At 36.0% G+C, this 19,688-nt stretch overlaps 1 protein-coding gene across 2 annotated transcripts in view; it reads right to left on the bottom strand.

Moving 5' to 3' along the window:
- The window catches only part of LOC114658127 (septin-7-like), a 149,106-nt gene that overhangs the window by 63,651 nt on the left and 65,767 nt on the right, over positions 1–19,688 (bottom strand). For both annotated transcript variants that reach the window (XM_028810185.2, XM_051932002.1), the window contains exons 7-8: positions 18,732–18,824; positions 17,689–17,785 (exon numbers count right to left, since the gene is read on the bottom strand). In XM_028810185.2, coding sequence (XP_028666018.1) covers positions 17,689–17,785; positions 18,732–18,824 — 190 coding nt within the window. The remainder of the gene's footprint in view (positions 1–17,688; positions 17,786–18,731; positions 18,825–19,688) is intronic.

Raw genomic sequence — 19,688 nt, 5'->3', positions numbered from 1 at the left:
GCTGGTGGTAAGGCTGTCCTCCTGGCATTGCAAGCAATCTTTGCTTCCATTTGGGAGACTGTTGGTGAAGAAAGATTCACAGATCTTGACTTTGCTGACGATTCTGTGATTTCTGCGGTGTCAATGGAGGCTCTGATTGGGATGCTCGAGAGACTGAGCGATGAGTCAGTGTCTAGGCTTGTGAGTGCCCTGGATAAAAACCAAGATCTGGGCCTTTAATGACCTCTTGGGCACAGCCATCAGCAGTGTGTCTGTTTGTGGAGAGAGTGTTGACCTTGTTGACAGGTTTACTTACCTTGGCAGTGACATTCATGTCTCTGGTGACTCTTCCTATGAAGTTAGTAGACGGATTGGGAGAGCATGGGGGGACATGAGGTCGCTGGAAAGGGGTGTGTGGCGCTCCCGATATCTATGCAAAAGGAAGAAGGTCCAAGTCTTTAGAGTCCTGGTGCTTCCTGTCTTGCAATATGGAAGTAAGACATGGACGCTATCCAGTGACCTGAGACGAAGACTGGACTCCTTTGGTACTGTGTCTCTCCGGAAAATCCTTGGGTACCGTTGGTTTGACTTTATGTCGAATGAGCTGTTGCTCATGGAGTCCCGAATGAGGCAAATTACCTGCATTGTGAGGAAGCGTCAGTTACAGCACTTTTCTGGAGGGTGGGACTGGACCACATGTCTGCTTTTGGTTGCAAACCGGGATCCCGAGTTGTTTCATCATGTAGTGGGTGTGGCAACGCACTGTACCAGTGCATGCTTCCCAAATTGACTTGACATGATATTCAGTATTTGTATTTTCATAAGATGCATGGTCAAGTTGTTTTCACTTTTTTTAATCATAAAAATATAATTAACACCAAAATATAAATTCCACCACAATAAAAGCCAGGGGGAGACAGAATACATTACCAGAAAGTCCTTTGATTGATACAAACAGCCCATTGGGTGCAAAGGTATATTTAAAAGTGGTGATTTTTTGATATTTATGAGCACAGTATTATTTCAAGTGTTGAACATCCTAACATAAAATAATAAAATATTGACTAACTTAAATTGAGCTGAAACAGACTACTACTCACAGGAAAAGAGACAACTGATAATAACAGCACACATTTAGGAATACTGCATTCTAGCACACTAGTACTTGGTCTCAGAACAGATGAAGTTTAATAAAGAGTTAATGATATGGACAGTAATTTGGAGGGGAGGCAAGTTAAAGTGAGTAAATGGGAAAAGGAGGTGATCAGACGGAAGGATTATCATAAAGGTTCTCAGTATGGAACAGCACTACAAGTAGAAAATGAAAGAGGAAGAAAGATGTACACAAGTAATCTTGAAATGTGAACATGCCAGGGCTGTCTGAGAAATAATTATACACATAAAAAAATGATTATTAAATAATGAAATAGGCTAGTGTCATTTCTGCTTCTGAATTTCAGTTGATTCTATATGAGGTAACAGAGTTATGCAATTTATTAAAAAGTACTAGGCATAGGAATAGGATGTAATACCTCAGAATAATATTTAAAACCGGAAGGATCGTAAGAGACTACTTACAACATTTTCAGTAGAATGGTAGAGAAGAAAAAATGAAGAGCTAAAACAAGACTGCAGAAACTAGATAATGGAGCAAAGTGTAGCATGTTATGCATCCTTATGATATTTCCCTGACAAAATAGCCAAATCTACCTATATCATCTTTGCCATGGGGCAATACTGTGATTCTGTACCCCAACTACAAATCTGAAGCATTGACTTCATTTGATATGGTCAGGCCCTGTGTAGAATATGAAGAAGCAAAAAAGGTTTCAAAATCGTGTGTTTTCATGGCATTTTATACAGCTTGTATATTCTAAATTTTCCACTGGTCAACAGATTAGCTTACCTTTTGACTGTGCATTAAATGTACTTTTATTAAAGATTTTAACTGACCCAAACAAAAATAAATCTTCTTCAAATGTGTTGCTTGGCGATTCTAAATTGGCCCTAGTGTGTGCTTGGTGTGTGGGTGTGTTTGTGTGTGTCCTGTGGTGGGTTGGCACCCTGCCCAGGATTGGTTCCTGCCTTGTGCCCTGTGTTGGCTGGGATTGGCTCCAGCAGACCCCCATGACCCTGTGTTCGGATTCAGCGGGTTGGAAAATGGATGGATGGATGTGTTGCTCCTTGAATTAAATATCAGTGACATCTGTGTATAGGTATATAGCTGCTTTGTTGGAAATGGATCAGTTTATCAAGATGCTAGAATCCTTGGAGTGTGTTAGAAATCCATATGCTGCCCGCAATGAGATGCATATACAGCTGAAGTTAAAATTTTACATACAATCAGGGTGAATTCTTTAAAACTCACTTTATACCTCACACATGCCTTTTCAGTTCTGCCTATCAAGTATCAATCAGATTGTGGTCAGGGCTTTGTGATGGCTACTTCAATACTTGACTTTGTTGTCCATTGGCGATTTTGAAGCAACTTTGGAGGTATGCTTGGGGTCATTATTCATTTGGAAGACCCATTTGCAATTGAGCTTCAACTTCCTTGTTGAGCTTTTGAGATGTTGCTGCAGTATATCAACATCATTTCCTTCCTCATGACGCCATCTGTTTTGTGAAGTGCACCAGCCCCTCATGCAGCAAAGCAACCCACAACATGATGCTCCCACCCTCATGCTGGACAGTTGGGGTAGTGTTCCTTGGCTTGCAAACCTCACCCCTTTTCTACCAAATATAACAATGGTCATTATGGCCAAACAGTTTGATCTTGGATTCATCAGACCAGATGACATTTCTCCACAAGGTAAGATCTTTGTTCCCATGTGCCACTGTAAATTGCAGTCTGGTTCTTTTATGGCGGCTTTGGAGCAGTAGCTTCTTCCTAGCTGAGCAAGCCTTATGTCAATATAGGATTTGTTTTACTGTGGATATATTTGCCTACGTACCAGCATGTTCAGTAGGTCCTTTGATGTCATTCTGGGATTTATTTGCATTTTTCGTGCCAAAATATGTTCTTCTCCAGGAGACAGAATGCATCTCCTTCTTGAATGGTATGACGGCTGTATGGTCCCACGGTTTTATACTTGTACTAGTCATTTAGCCCGTTACAATAACGGGCGCTAGAACAGTAGTGCATAAACATTAGTAGGAACAGTCTATATTAAATGGCAAGGGACTTTGACCTCATTGTTTTTGTTGGTCGTATTTTTCTTTCTTTCAGCCTTTCTTTTGTTGATGTTTACTTGCTGAGCTGACCGTTCTTCATGGGCTGCCACCATGTATTGTGTGTCTTTAATATTCTGTGACAGTAATACTGTCTTGTACGGCTCTATTCAATAAGGGCGCGTAGATAATTTAGTTCAAATGGCTCTGGAATATGTGAAGAGCAACAGGTGCAGATCTTTATTTACACGCGCCTTTATTCGCTGCGCCCAATTAAGGTCGTCCTTTTGAGGCTCGCCTTTTTGTGCGCGCCCTTATTGAAGGATGCCTATGCGCGCCCTTATTGAAGGATACCGTCTTGTACGTCCGCTGGCTTGTACGTCCGTAATATACCTTTAATTTTCTCTGGCGGTAATACAGGCGTGCGCGTCGGTAATATGCCTTTAATCTCCTCTGACAGTAATACTGGCTTGTATGTGGCTGTAATATGCGTCACTGTATTGTGTACCTTTAATTTCCTCTCGCAGTAATACTGGTTTGTATTTCCGTAAAACGCCTCTAACTTTCTCTGACAGTAATATTGCGCATAGCACCATGCCCCGCGCATACGCACTTCACCAGAAGACACCCACACACAGACACCTGGACGCACATAGGGATTTTATATATATATAGATATTACTGTTTGTACACATGAAATGTGTTTGGAAATTGCACCTATGATAAACCAGATTTGTGGCGGGTCCACAGTTTTTTTTTTTTGTTTTTTGTTTTTTTCCCCCCTTGAGGTTTTGGCTGATTTCTTTTGCTATCTTCCATTATGTCAAGCAAAATGGCAGTGGGTTTGATGGCAGGCCTTAACATGCAGTAATTAGGATAACTGGCTATCATAAGCAAATTGTCTAATTGCATAAATGCTTTACATTGCTTTCTGGAATTTTCCAGTTAAGAAACTGGAACTGTGATATAGTCAATAAAAAGTAAAATAATCTGTCAGTGAGCGCTGTTGGAAAAAAATACTTTTGCCCTGTACAAAGTAGATGTCCTAAACGATATGCCAAAGTTTGTTTGTTAGTTTAAAATCTGTGGAGAGGCTATAAAGTGAGTTTCAAAGAATTCACTCTAAGTGTATGTAAACTTCTGATTTCAACTGTAAAGCACAATGAAAAGAGTTGAAGACTGATGACAAGAACACATCTAAGAAATGTGCTCATATTTGTCCTAATATCTCTGTTATGGGAGTGAGTAGAAAAAAGCAGCTTTCATAGGAGAAGATGGTCAATAGGAGTGCTTGCCACCTCTATTCATCTTTGGTGTGTAAGCAGCCAAAAAAATCTATATTTATGATATTTTTCTGTTTATTATTGTTAACCAAGTTTTTTCTTCCGTCAGCAAACATTTCTGCCATGTAATTTTTTTAGCATTACTTATTTAATCGGAATGTCATTACAAAATAGTAAAACGTAAAAAAAAACTGTATTGTCCATTGAAAATTACAAGAATTAATAATAGATCACATTTAAATTATTAAATATTCCTCCCTACTGTTTGTTTTGTCAACAAGAATTAAAGGAAATTATATAGTAGAACAAAAACAAAGGAGTTATAGAAGTGTGCTGCACAAAGTTAAAATTGCAAATTATAGAAAGAAAATTACTGGCTTAAAAATTGGTACTAACACTAAGTTGCACCAAGATATTCATAGTAATGCAGAAGAGAAAACACCACACTTCAAGATTTTTTAAGATCAACTATGGTGTGCAGCTTCCCTTACATTCTCATAAAAGTATGGATGCTGGCATACTATGTAAAGCCCTTATGTACTACGTGTCATGACAATATTTGTATGGATATTGTATAATAATAATAAAAACCAAAATATTACATTGATTCAACTGCATCTCTCAATATTTATAGTCAGTAATTAATTAACTGCATTCTACTCTGTTTCTTTATAAGCCATGACGGATGTTCTCAAAGTTTGGTTCTTGGGGCTGCTTTAACATCACAAGTGCATGCATAATTGTGGATTTCCTAAACCTGTCTTGAATTAATGAGAAGCACTTAGTGTCCATAGAACCGATTGAGATGGTAAAAACGAGGCTTATTCAAGCAAGACTTACTCAGCTAGGTCTCAATTTCACATTCATGCTTTGTGGAATATCCCCTTGGTTACAGAATACCTTTACAATTATACTAAATAAATAAATAAATAAATAAACAACTTTTAAATGTGTTAAACTATCTAATATCTAAAACACGATGGAAACATTCACCACCTGTTCCTGCAGTTGTTTAATCTCACCCAGTGTGTCAACCAGCCTACACATAAAGGAGGACACAAACTGGATTTAGTCATTGTAAAAGGATTAAACGTTGAGGTACGGCAGGTTGTGGATATCAGTGTAACATACCACTTTTTCCATTATTACTTAATGTAGAAATACTAAAATACTAAAACCAATTAGAAATGTACTCTTAAAAAATGTTTCGTTGATACTTCTGCAGCTTCAAAGTTTGCTAAAATTCTAAACAATCAGTCCATTTGCAGTGGTTACCTCAGCAACACTAAAAATGTTAATAGCAAGGTGGAAAAATTTTATGCTAAGGTAAGAGTTGCAGCTGACATAGTCACCCCTGAAAAGACAGTTAAGAAATCCTCCAGCACTATTATACCCTGGAAAACTCAAAGATTGTCCGATTTAAAGGAAACATGTAGGAGACTAGAGCATTAATAGAGAAAATCTTAATTCATAAAACAATTACGAAATACTCACAGCTAAAATAAATAAATATAACAACACAGTCCGTCTTCAGAGGCAGTCCTATTTCTCTAAAATTATAAATGATAATGCTGGTAATCCAAGAAATTTTATACTTAATTAGTGATGGTCTTTTAAACCCAGCTCACTCAATGGAATGCCTCCTAAAAACAAGCAAAACTTGTGAGGCTTTCTTTATAATTTAAATCACAAAATTATTGACATTAGAAATAATATAGTACATCTCCCCATCATTAATCTGACTCAACCTCAGTATTCCATCTTAAGCAAGTTAAATTATTTTACCAAAATAGACCTACCCGAACTATGTAGAATAACTTCTCAACTGAAACCCTCTACCTGCATCCTTGACCCCCAACAACATCAAGCTTTTTTTTTTTTTTTTTTAAAGAATTCTCTGTTGAGCTAACTGATAGTGTACTTGACATAGTGAACTCATCATTAGATACAGAGGTCTACCGTGACTGTCTTAAGACTGCAGTTGGTCAAGAAAAACAATCTCGACTCCTCTGTTTTTGACCATTTTAGACCAATATCTAACCTGCCCTTTTTAAGTAAAATTCTAGAAAAGGCAGTCATTACTCAGCTAAATGATTACTTGAATAAACATTCTATTCTTGACAAATTTCTTTCAGGTTTTAGAACAAATCACAGTACAGAAACTACACTGGTTAAAGTAGTAAATGACTTGCAAGTTAATGAGGACAGAGGATGTATATCTGTTCTTTTTCTCTTAAGACTTGAGTGCAGCATTCGACACCATTGATCACAGTATTCTTATAAATTCCCTTAAGTCAATGGGTGGGCATCTTAAGCAACATCTTAAATTGGCTTCAGTCTTACTTAACAGGTAGCTGGGTGGTCTTTTAACCTTGGAACCCCTGCAGATTTTTTTTCTACAGCCTAACTGGAGTTGTTTTTTTTTTTTTTTTTTTTTTCTCTGTCCTGGCCATTCGACCATACCATTTTTAAGGTTACGTACTGTATAATATTACCTAATCTGTTAGTTTATGTTTAATATTAACTCCCTTTTATTTCATTTTGTAAAGCACTTTCAGTTACACTTTTATATGAAAACTTGCCCTATAAATAAATGTTATTGTTTTGCAAAATTGACAAAAATTCTTGAAAACATACACATCACAATACTGTACAAATAAAGAACTTTACTCTATATTTTTGCCTTGAGCAACATATCAGTTTATCTTTCTGAAAATAATTGAATTTCCGGTTGGGATCTCAATTAAGATCATCAAGAGTTAAAGATTAAGAATGAACTTTAAGTTCAGGAGTGTCTGCTATGAAGAGATAACAAGTGTAAACTTTGAAAGATGTGTCACACCACTGAGAGGAAGTCTCCACCAGCTCCTACTGTGAAGATGACAAAACTGCTAGAAGCAGTAATGTCACTAAATACAAATAGTGTTACTATCTCCTTGAGTCAGAGGAATATAAAAACAAGTCTATAGGGTAGTAATGCATATACATACCTAATTCAAATACACAAATTTTTTCATTTTCTTGCACAAATTATACTATTCGAACTCTTGAAAATTTTACACTTGTTTTTTAGTAAACTAGTAAGATTTCTGATTCAGAAATGGTAACTAATATACAAAGAATCAACAGAAAAGTAAAGCAAAAGTTTTTGATAATAAGTTTGTAAAATTTATTAATATGAAAATATGAAGCTAGCTGCTTTAGACACCTTAAATGGTGTTGCTGGATGCAATAAAAACTGGTAAATCAGAGATATTAAAATATTACAAAAAGAATCATATGTAAATGAAAGTGTTTAATTCCTCAAAAATCCTACTATGTTCACATTTCTCTTTAGTTTATCAAATGTTGAACAAAAAAAAACTTAATTTATGCATGCTTTTTTAAAACTCAACAGCTGCTCTAAAAGTTTTAGGAAGGGACAGCAGGAGGAATAGCTTGATAAATCTGTTGCACTTAAAACTATGAAGTCATCTTTCTAAAACTAAATAAACAAAATATACAGGACAAACAATACACTGGAAAAAGGTCTGAAAAATTAAGGGTGAAAAATTTACCAAAAATGCCTTCTGTCAGTCATGGAAAAGAAAAAAAAATGACAAAGTGAAGAATACAATGAAAATGTGTATTCATAATAAATAATGAAATGTACAAAAATGAACAACCAAAGAATTCAACTCACATCAACAATTAGGAGAACATAGCTTAGCAGGCATGACATTCTTGTTTCATGATAGTAATTTTCCTCTTATAGTAGACTTGCTTTAGAAAAGTCCACACTGCTTGCATTGAAAGTGAATATATACTATACTCAGGTCCATACGTATTTGGACAGTGACACAATTTTCATCATTTTGGATCTGTACGCCACCACAGTGGACTTGAAATAAAGCAATCATCATGTGACTGAAGTGTAGACTTTCAGCTTCAATTTAATGGATTTACCAAAAATATTGTTATGGGCGATTTAGGAATGATAGCCATTTTTCTGCATAGTTCAACCATTTCCAGAGGTTCAAATATATATGGACATTTGACTGATAAGCTGTTCCACAGCCAGGTGGGAGCAGTTCCCTCATTCTTTTAATATGTATTAAGCAGGTAAAAGGTCTGGAATTGATTCCAAGCGTTGAATTTGCATTTGGAAGCTGTCACTGTGACCTCTCAATACAAGGTCCAAAGAGTTGTTCATGCAAGTAAAAATAGAGCATCATTAGTCTGAGAAAATGAAACAAACCCTTTAGAGAAATAGCATAAACATGAGGAGTGGTAAAATCAACCTTTTGGTACATTCTTTAAAAGAAGGAACACTTTGGTAAATTCAGCAATACCAGAAGGTCTGGAAAACCACAGAAGACAACTGTGCTAGATGATTGCAGAATTCTGTCCTTGCTAAAGATTAACCCCTCTGAAACAAATAGCTAAGCCAAGAACACTCTCTGGGAGGTAGACCTATCATTGCCAAAGTCTACAATCAAAAGACAACTGCACGAAAGTAAAGACAGAGGGTTTACCACAAAGTGCAAACCTCTGGTGAACCTCAAGCATTGGAAGGACAGATTAGACTTTGTTCCAAAAGTGGACACACTTTTAAAAATGTTTTCTGGCAATTTTCTTTGGACAAATGAAACTAAGGTCAATACATACCAGAATGTTGTAAAGAGAAGAGTATGGAAAAGAGAAAAAACAGTTTATGATTCAATGAATGCCACATCATCTGTGAAACATGGCAGAGGCAGTTTTATGGCATGATCATACATGGCTTCAAATAGAAATCAGTCTCTAGTGTGTATTGATGATATGACTGCTGGCAGAAGTAGCAGGATGAATTCTGAATTGTATAGGGTTATACTATCTGCACAGATTCAGGCAAATGCTGGAAAACTGATAGGACAACACTTCACAGCACAGAGCCAAAACATACTGCGGAAACAAAACAAGTTCTTTTCAATGCAAAGAAGTGGAATATTCTTCAATGGCCATGTTAATCAAGTGACCTCAACCCAATTGGACATGAGTTTCATTTGAAGACGACAAAACTGAAGGCAGAAAGTCCAGCGAACATGCAGCAACCGAAGACAGCTGCAGTAAAGGCCCACCAAAGCATCACTAGGATAGAAACCAAGCACTTGGAGATGGCCATGGGTTCCAGACTTAGGGCAGCTACTGACTATAAAGGATTTTTTTACCAAATATCGAAAATGATCATTATATTTATGATTGTTTGTCTAAATACTTTTGCGCCCATGAAAACAGGGGGACCATATATAAAAATATTTGTCTTTTCTAAACAGCTCATACAATATTTTTGTTAAACCCCTTGAATTAAAGCTGAAAATCTATACTTTAAACACATCTTGACTGCTTTGTTTCAAATCCACTGTGGTGGTGTACAGAGCCAAAATTTTGAAAATTGAGTTAGAGTCCAAATACTTATGAACCTGACTGTATGTCAGGAATTAACTATCGCACTGGAATCCAAACTTTAAAACACTTTTATTACCATAACAGCTAATAGAAAGCAAAGTGGTACAGGACAGTGCTGCATGGAACCGAGTAGAATTATAGACTTAATCACTGTTTGTGAGGTGATTTGTCTTCTCCTAGTAGCTGCAGTTTTTACCTGGGAATTTTAGTCTTCTCTGATATTTTCAAGAAGTGCATATTTTGCCAGTGATTGAAGATTGTCCCAGTATAGTGAAGAGTCACAGAAGTGTCACATAAGGGACAGACATCCCATCTGTGGTTGGTTTCTATCTTGAAACAGGTGGTGCCAGGATAAGTTCTAGCTCTCTACAGCGCTATAGTTAAAAAAGTCGTTAACACAAGAATTACCAGAGCCTACGAGAAAACTCATAAATTCGGCCCACCTTAAATCCGTTCGCACCTCTCCGTCAGCGTCTTTTGTCCTGTAAATGTGCCGATTAAGACAAGCAGCCTGCTATTCCATCCCCCAACATCGCAGAATGTTCACAAAATTCTCCCAGCTCATGCCATGATTGATAATCTGGGAGTGAAGTGCTGGAGTTTTAGAGTGGAAATAATAGATCGTTATTTGGAACACATACATTTCATGTGTGTTCAGTTTCTACAGTAATCTGTATAAACACATTGTTAAAACAGAAACTTTATATTTTAGTAATAAATGTTACAAAATGTAGGTATAAACTATAGAATGTGTGAAGCCTGAAGTCCAAAGATCAAATAAACACTTTCACAAAAGGTTCAAGGACGATACAACAGCTTCCGTAGCGTAGTAGTAAGATTTGCTGACTTGTAATCAAGAGTCCCCGGTTCGATCCTGACTGCCTCCTATATTTGCCGTTTTCAGTAGTGAGCTGCTCTAATTGTTAATATTATACAATACACACATATATTTGGTTTGTGTCTGTAACAGCCTCTGTACATTTATAGGACTTGTAAAAGTTACCCTTTTTTCCCCCACTTTTATTCTCTCAGTCACGACCACGATGCATACTAGGCTCTGCCCAGGGATCTGGCTCTGTTACTTTTTATCTGAAACTGGGAATAACTGTAGATGTGAGTGGTGTTTTGAGGCAATGGATCTGGACATTCTCTGATCTGGATGGATAAAAGACATAGGTATATATGATATTTGGAATAACTCATTTTATGACCTGTATAGTACATTTCAGAAAACATTGTGGCACGAATGCAACATTATTCATATTATTCATATTCATTCATAAAACACCTTGTGGTAGTAATTACTGACCGCATGTTTCGCGTGTTATTTTTTTCCCCCGATCTTGCCAGTTCCCACATGTTGCTGTATGGTGATGTTTCTTTTGTATTCCAGAACATGCAGAGGAAAGAATAGTACAGAGGTAAGTACAGCGCCATATGCAATCATCAGATTCAAATGTTAACAGTTTACACACATGCAAGAACCATCCTTCCTACATTTACGACATGTGTACCTTTTGCAATGCGCACACTTCTCTCTGTGCTGTGGTTTCTATTACACACCTGAAAGAAAGACAATATATGTGACATTTTGAAGAAATCATTTTATGACCTGAATAGTACCAATCAGAAAACATCATCGCACTAATGCAATATTATTTGAAAACGAACAGCATCCGATCGGGTGTGAATTTACGCGGACGCTGTTACTTAGAGTCAGATCTGGAGAGACGGGGGGCCGGTGTTAGAGCATGATCGTGATCGGGAGAATAAAACTGAAGAAAGCTAACTTTTACAAGTACCATAAATTTATTCCCAATGTCCCATATATTTGTCTTTCAAATACAAAACACGCAGTCAGTGATTACTACCGCAAGATGTTATGCGAATGAATATGAATAATATTGCATCCGTGCCACAATGTTTTTCGAAATGTACTGTACAGGTCATAAAATGAGTTATTCCAGTTAGGTCCATAAATATTTGGACAGAGACCATTTTTTTTTCTAATTTTGGTTCTGTACATTACCATAATGAATTTTAAATGAAACAACTCAGATGCAGTTGAAGTGCAGACTTTCAGCTTTAATTCAGTGGGGTGAACAAAATGATTGCATAAAAATGTGAGGCAACTAAAGCATTTTTTTAACACAATTCCTTCATTTCGGGGCTCAAAAGTAATTGGACAAATTAAATAAATGAAGACAAAATATTAATTTCTAATACATGGTTGAAAACCCTTTGCTGGCAATAACAGCCTGAAGTCTTGAACTCATGGATATCACCAGATGCTGGGTTTCCTCATTTTTAATGCTCTGCCAGGCCTTTACTGCAGCGGCTTTCAGTTGCTGTTTGTTTGTGGACCTTTCTGTCCCAAGTTTAGTCTTCAACAAGTGAAATGCATGCTCAATTGGGTTAAGATCAGGTGACTGACTTGGCCATTCAAGAATTTTCCACTTCTTTGTTTTAATAAACTCCTAGGTTGCTTCGGCAGTATGTTTTGGGTCATTGTCCATCTGTATCATGAAACGCCGCCCAATCAATTTGACTACATTTAGCTGGATTTGAGCAGACAGTATGTCTCTGAACACCTCATAATTCATTTGGCGGCTTCTGTCCTGTGTCACATCATCAATAAACACTAGTGTCCCAGTGCCACTGGCAGCCATGCACGCCCAAGCCATCACACTGCCTCCACCGTGTTTTACAGATGATGTGGTATGCTTTGGATAATGAGCTGTTCCACGTCTTCTCCATACTTTTTTCTTGCCATCATTCAGGTAGAGGTTGATCTTGGTTTCATCTGTCCAAAGAATGTTTTTCCGGAACTGTGCTGGCTTTTTTAGATGTTCTTTAGCAAAGTCCAATGTAGCCTTTCTATTCTTGAGGCTTATGAGTGGCTTGCACCTTGCAGTGCACCCTCTGTATTTACGTTCATGCAGTCTTCACTTTATGGTAGACTTGGATATTGATACGCCTACCCCCTTGAGAGTGTTGTTCACTTGGTTGGCTGTTGTGAAGGGGTTTCTCTTCACCATGGAAATGATTCTGCGATCATCCACCACTGTTGTCTTCCGTGGATGTCCAGGTCTTTTTGCGTTGCTGAGTTCACCAGTGCTTGCTTTCTTTCTCAGGATGTACCAAACTGTAGATTTTGCCACTCAGAATATTGTAGCAATTTCTCGGATGGGTTTTTTCTGTTTTCGCAGCTTAAGGATGGCTTCTTTCACCTGCATGGAGAGCTCCTTTGACCGCATGTTGTCTGTTCACAGTATAATCTTCCACATGCAAGCACCACACCTCAAATCAACTCCAGGCCTTTTATCTGCTTAATTGATAATGACATAACGACGGACTTACCCACACCTGCCCATGAAATAGCCTTTGAGTCAATTGTCCAATTACTTCTGAGCCCCTGAAATGAAGGGATTGTGTTTAAAAATGCTTTAGTTGCCTCACATTTTTATGCAATCGTTTTGTTCACCCCACTGAATTAAAGCTGGAAGTCTGCACTTCAACTGCATCTGAGTTGTTTCATTTAAAATTCATTGTGGTAATGTACAGAACCAAAATTAGAAAAAAGTTGTCCCTGTCCAAATATTTATGGACCTAACTGTATGTCTTTTATCCATCCAGATCAGAGAATGTCCAGATCCATTGCCTCAAAACACCACTCACATCTAAAGTTATTCCCAGTTTCAGATAAAAAGTAACAGAGTCAGATCCCTGGGGGGGCTGTAGTATGCATCGTGGTCGTGACTGAGAGAATAAAAGTGGAAAAAAAAGAGTAACATTTACAAGTCCTATAAATGTACAGAGGCTGTTACAGACACAAACCAAATATATGTGTGTATTGTATAATATTAACAATTAGAGCAGCTCACTACTGAAAACGGCAAATATAGGAGGCAGTGAGGATCGAACCGGGGACTCTTGATTACAAGTCAGCAAATCTTACCGCTACGCCACGTAAGCTGTAGTATCGTCCTTGAACCTTTTGTGAAAGTGTTTATTTGATCTTTGGACTCCAGGCTTCAACATTCTATAGTTTATACCTACAATTTGTAACACTTATTACTAAAATATGAAAAAGTTTCTGTTTTAACAATGTGTTTACACAGATTACTGTTGAAATGGAACACACATGAAATGCATGTGTTCCAAATAACGATCTATTATTTCCACTCTAAAACCAACACGTCACTCCCAGATAATCAATCAAGGCATGAGCTGGGAGAACTTTGTGCACTTTCTGCGACGGTGGGGGGATGGAATAGCAGGCTCCTTGCTGCTTGTCTTAATCGGCACATTTACAGGACAAAAGACGCTGAGGGAGAGGTGCCAATGGATTTAAGGTGGGCCGGATTTACGAGTTTTCTCGTAGGCTCTGGTAATTTTAGTGTTGAACAAATGGATGAATAGATAATAACTAGTTTCAAGGTAGTACAATTTAGGCTGCTTTATAAGGAAAAAATCAACTGATGTTATAGTGACACATGTAGTAGAAGTAAAAATATTAATGAGACTTTGAAGTGTATTTGAGCCTAAACGTTACAGGTTCACTCCTGTAAGTGCATTACACTTTCACCTTCACTTTAAGCAGTTACTCTACACATAGTATATTTGGGACAAACTGACAATAAGAAAGTTATAAAAATGAGAAGCATTTCTAAAATTAAAATCTCAATTTTTAAATATACATGTGTCTTGTTACATTAAAAACTCTAAAAATAAATTACAAAGTATAGCATAATAAAGTATTTAGGCAATTTATGCCTATAATTTTACTTCCATAATTCTTAGATTTTCTTGGCTTTTCTTTGAAGATGGATAACTAAAATGTAACTTCTTTTGTATTTATTTTAATGTGAAGGATAGATATAAAAGGGGAACTCTGTGGAGTAGCTGTAGCACTACTGCCTTGTACCCAGGACACTGAGATTAGAGTCCTGGGTACTCCCTGCATTGATGTTCTTCCCGGGTTTTTCTCAGAGTGTTCCAGTTTTCTTCCACAGTCCAAAGAGATGCAGGTTATATGGAATGATACTACTAAATCAGCCCTTGATGGAAGTATGCGCACATGTGTGTGTGCACTTCTTCTCCATGCAATGGGCTGGCACCCTGACTAAAGACTGCTCCTACCTTGTGCCCGATGTCTTGCTGGGATAGATTCCAGCATCCAAATAACTCTACTTGAAATAAGTGGGTTTGAAAGACTGACAGATAGAAGTAAAAATGTTTTTAAATGACATTTTTACTTATATTAACATTGTAAATGTTACAAATGCAACTGATTTTCAATTAGTTAAAAAAAAACTCAGAGAAGGTTGGGTGAATGGACCATTCTACATAAACTGAACTAGGTATATTTCAGCTGTGTGAAAGTATTCTGCTGTATCATAAATAACAACAATCATGGGACTCTGCTGTGCATTAAACATGTATTGAATGCAGAGAAGGTTACTTATTAGTACAATGCTTTAAATCTAGTCTATTTGTAATACTAACTGCTGAAATGATATGTTTTGTTATTTTTCAAGTTAAAGTTGTCTTTTCACAATCATAGTATATATAATTTACCATGTGAACTTGTGTTCTAAAGTGATGCAGTTGTTATAAATATAAAAAAATAATTACATAGCCTGTTGCAGCATTCATAATGTAGCTCAAGGGATAAACTTTGACCAAAACAGCCTACTATGAAGAGGCAAAGATACTCAATTTAAGAAAGCATGTAAACTAGAAGTAAATAATGTTATCGCAAATTCTTGGTACTATGCCCTTGAGGTAAAGATATGTTTCCTGTTCGTACCCTGCCCACAGTGGCTAGCATGAGTAATGTTTTACATTTCCATAGACACGTATCCAATTGCCGCTTCAGGCTGTATATTTTACTCCTTCGGAAACACCATTCCTGGTGATTTTATTTACAGCTATACCAAACTGAATTCAGGAACCATGTATGGTGTTTGTAACAGGATGTACTTTTTGCCTATTACACTTTGTGACGTTAAAAGTGCACATAGCTTAATGAGCGTCACAAACCAATTATTTAATTTTACAGCGCATGTCTAGTTGTTTTTGTGGAAGATATGGTAATAAGACAACAACTGAGGAGTAAGCAGACATTTACTTAAACTCCTATTCGGTGATCCATTACTGAAATACCTGGAGCACTGACAGGTGTTTTAGATTTGTCTATGATCTTTTTCGTCATACACAATTTTTCAATGATACCTTTCTAGCTGTCTACAGAACAGAGACCGTAGTACTCAGTAATGTTGAATGCAGCACAATAATTTTGGATATGCTAGAGAAACCACACTTCCTGGGACTGAACGTTGATATGAAAGGACAAGCAGTAAGGTTAAGCATACAGCCTGTCTCTCTTGAAAATGACTGAATAACATAAAACATGTTTGGCACCCCCACCCCCCAACACACCTAATGCGACATAGATATGCTGTTTTACAATTTGAACATGCAGAAAAACACACACAATTGGTTTGAAAAATATATATATTTGGTAAGTTTTAATACTTTTATTTTCACGTTTGTACCCCCTTTCTTTTGACCATTTTTAAAACCCAAGAGCAGAGCAGAGTAGGCATTTTTATTCTAAAAAATGCTTCACTTCAGAAAACAATAATGATGTGTCAAATTACTATATCCCATTACTGTGAAGAAATAACTACAGCTTGAAAAATATCAAACTTATCCTTTAACTCAAATACCACTGTGCCTTATAAAAGAAAGACTTCAGTGAGAAATTGTACATGGTCTACTGTCACTGCATTATGAACAAACTGTATTCAGATAATTTTAAACATTATACAAAAATTATACTTTGTATTTGAAAGTTTAAGATGTTGCATTTTAATGAATACTTACTGTGAATTAAGACATTTATCATCTGCGGACATTGTTTACATTCTACAAACAAAGAATATCTGAAGCTTTGAAATTTACCACTTGCTACTCAGTTGGGCCCTTGAGCAAGCCCCTTAACCTGAAAATTAAACCGGGGCACTGTACAATGGCTGACACAGTGCTCTGACCCCCAGAGGTCATGCGATAAGACAACTTCCCCAAAGGTTTTAATAAAGTACTGTATATCAAATCAAATTTAAAAAAAAAAAATGATTGCGAAGGCAAAGCTCCTAATGATGAATAAATATCAAGCTGGAAACTAACTAGCACTAGAATAATGATTCCTGGACAAGGATTATCTGCAGCTTAAGTATTATATTATTGTATACTGTACAACAATTTAAAAGAAAAAAGAAAAAAACTATTATTACTTTAATTGAACTGAATACATGGTAACTGTTCTGCAAGAAAAAAAAAGTATTACTTTAATTGAACACATGGTAACTTTTCTGATTTAAAAATAATTAGTGATTAACAGGTGTCTGATTTAAAAAAACAGTTCCAAGGCAGTATATAAATGATGTATTAAACGTGCACGCATTTTATAGCTGTAACAGCTCTACCCTGTCACCAAAAATACTTCTCCCAATAAACTCCAAGCAAAAAATAAATAAATAAATAAAAAACACTGTCTGATTAGTCTGTCAGTAGATTGTAATATATAGACAAGGTACACATTGCAATGTTCAGAGGAAAGAAAAAGTTTAAAAAAAAAAAAAAAAATCTATTAATTACCAATTGAACACTTGCACACTGAACAGGTTATCACATTTGAGAATGTTAATAAGCACATTTTTTGCTTCATTGTTGTTTTTGTGTTACTTTCCATTTTAAATTAAATTACTGAATGAATACATCCTTTACTAATAAAATCACAAATGAACATTAAGAAACATACCTTCTGCAACACCCCAGGGATACTGACGACCTCTGACCTTTTTTCCATTGACTTCTATGACGGTATTACTGCCTACTACAGCTAGAGGCATTCTTTCCTAGGATATACAGAATTTAATCTTATATACACATAAAAATCGTCCAAACCTTCACAAATAACTGACATTACCAAATATATTCAGACTATTTAGTAAAAGTAAGAACATGAGTCATGAACTAACTACTTTTGCTGGCAGACACAAACATTTTGTGAAGTGTTCAGCATTATAATAATAACTAGCAAGTTCTAATGCTTAACAAGCTGAACACAAAAGTACCAATTTGCATGTTTTCCAGAGTTCTGCTTAAGAGATCACTCACCTCTGGAAAACTGTCATACACAAAATTTTGCTAAGAGGGCAATACAGTGTGTTAAATTTTTATTTAACCCTATAAACGTTATATATAGTAAAATCAGTGTATTTTGTATGATTCATTAGTAAGCAACCTAATAATTGTTTTAAAGCTGTTAAAGGGTGACATGTACTCAGAAAAAACAGTATTTTACAGAAACGTAATATTTTTAAGGCTATATGACCTTAAAAAAAGTTTTTTTTTTTAATTTTACATTTTTATACCAAAATGTCCCTTATTATAAGAAAATGTTTGGCTTGGTATCTTTATGTTGCTTTCATAATTACGCATTTGGGTAAAATAAAAGGTAGTCGACTTTTATCTCTCTTGTAGAAAGGTCATCGCTTGAAATATTCTGAGTGAACTGATGAAATAAGATCTTTCACCTTGAATAAGAATACAGATACATGTCCAGTTTAGGTCAATTAAATTGGCTGTACTGAAAAATCTGTCTGCACTGCACTTGTATTATTTGGTTTGTCAATATTCAGTAATGTGAACTAATACAGTGTCTGAAACAGAATGTATTATTATTTTAAACTCTTTCATATAACTAATAATAACTTGAAGTGCAGTACCAAGTAATTTAAGATTTTGAGAAATCTTTTCCTATTAAACAGTAGATAGATTAAAAACTATATAGATAAAAACCTTTATTTTTTTAATGAGTTTTCTGTCTTCATCCTCTTCTGCATCAGGAAACTCATAAATCTTTATCTTGTGCTCCAGAATTTCCTTCATTATCTGGAGATAAAAGAGAAACTGTGATCCTGCCATTCAGAATGCAAAAAAAAAAAAAGAAAGTTCTGTGGCACAAGTAGTGTGGAGCATTTCAGCTTCTACCAGCGGATTCAAAGATCTATCAAGATATTAAAAAGAACATACTGTAGATTGAGTATAAGCCAAAATACGACTTATGACTGGAATGTTAGACATTTATAAAAAAAAAAAAAAAATGTTTTATTTGCAGTGTTGTGTTTTCAATACTCTACACTTCCTACTTATGGACAGGATTACAATATAAAACAATCAAAATCAGATATGCTCTCAAAAAATTCAAAGACAGTGAATACACTATATACACCACTATACTAATGTGTTGATTTTTCTTTTACTTTTGAAGGAAAAGAATAAACTGAAAAAAATTACATTAAATTCTGTTTGCATCACATACTTTACTTGTTTGTCTATGGAGAGAGCCTTTTGGCATTGAAGCAGCAACTCAAGTATACCTTTCAGTTCTTTGCACAAAAAATGAAACATGCTTGACAGCCATGTAAATTTGTAACCTTTGAAACTTACTGCTGGTGGAAATGAACCACACCCATATATTTCAATGATTTCAGTGGAGAAAAGGCCTGGTTTTACAGTCTCAAGGAAAACATCAACTTTCAAAGAAAAAGAAAATTACACTAACGCAAAAGGGAGGGACTTTAAAATGCTTTTATATATTACAGAAATGCTGTCTGAGTCCTCAAGACTGATCATTTTTTCTTCTGGAATAGAAGTAGGTGGGAGGTGATAAAAATTGGGCAGATTTTATTTAGCAAAGTTTCTAATTTGGAGGCAGTGAAAGAATTGTGTTGATGGAAAACTAAATTTGGAGTG

Source organism: Erpetoichthys calabaricus, chromosome 9 (assembly GCF_900747795.2).
Source record: "Erpetoichthys calabaricus chromosome 9, fErpCal1.3, whole genome shotgun sequence".
Lineage (NCBI taxonomy): Eukaryota > Metazoa > Chordata > Cladistia > Polypteriformes > Polypteridae > Erpetoichthys > Erpetoichthys calabaricus.
The sequence above is the reverse complement of the archived record's forward strand: the minus strand, read 5'-3'. Positions and strand labels throughout refer to the sequence as shown.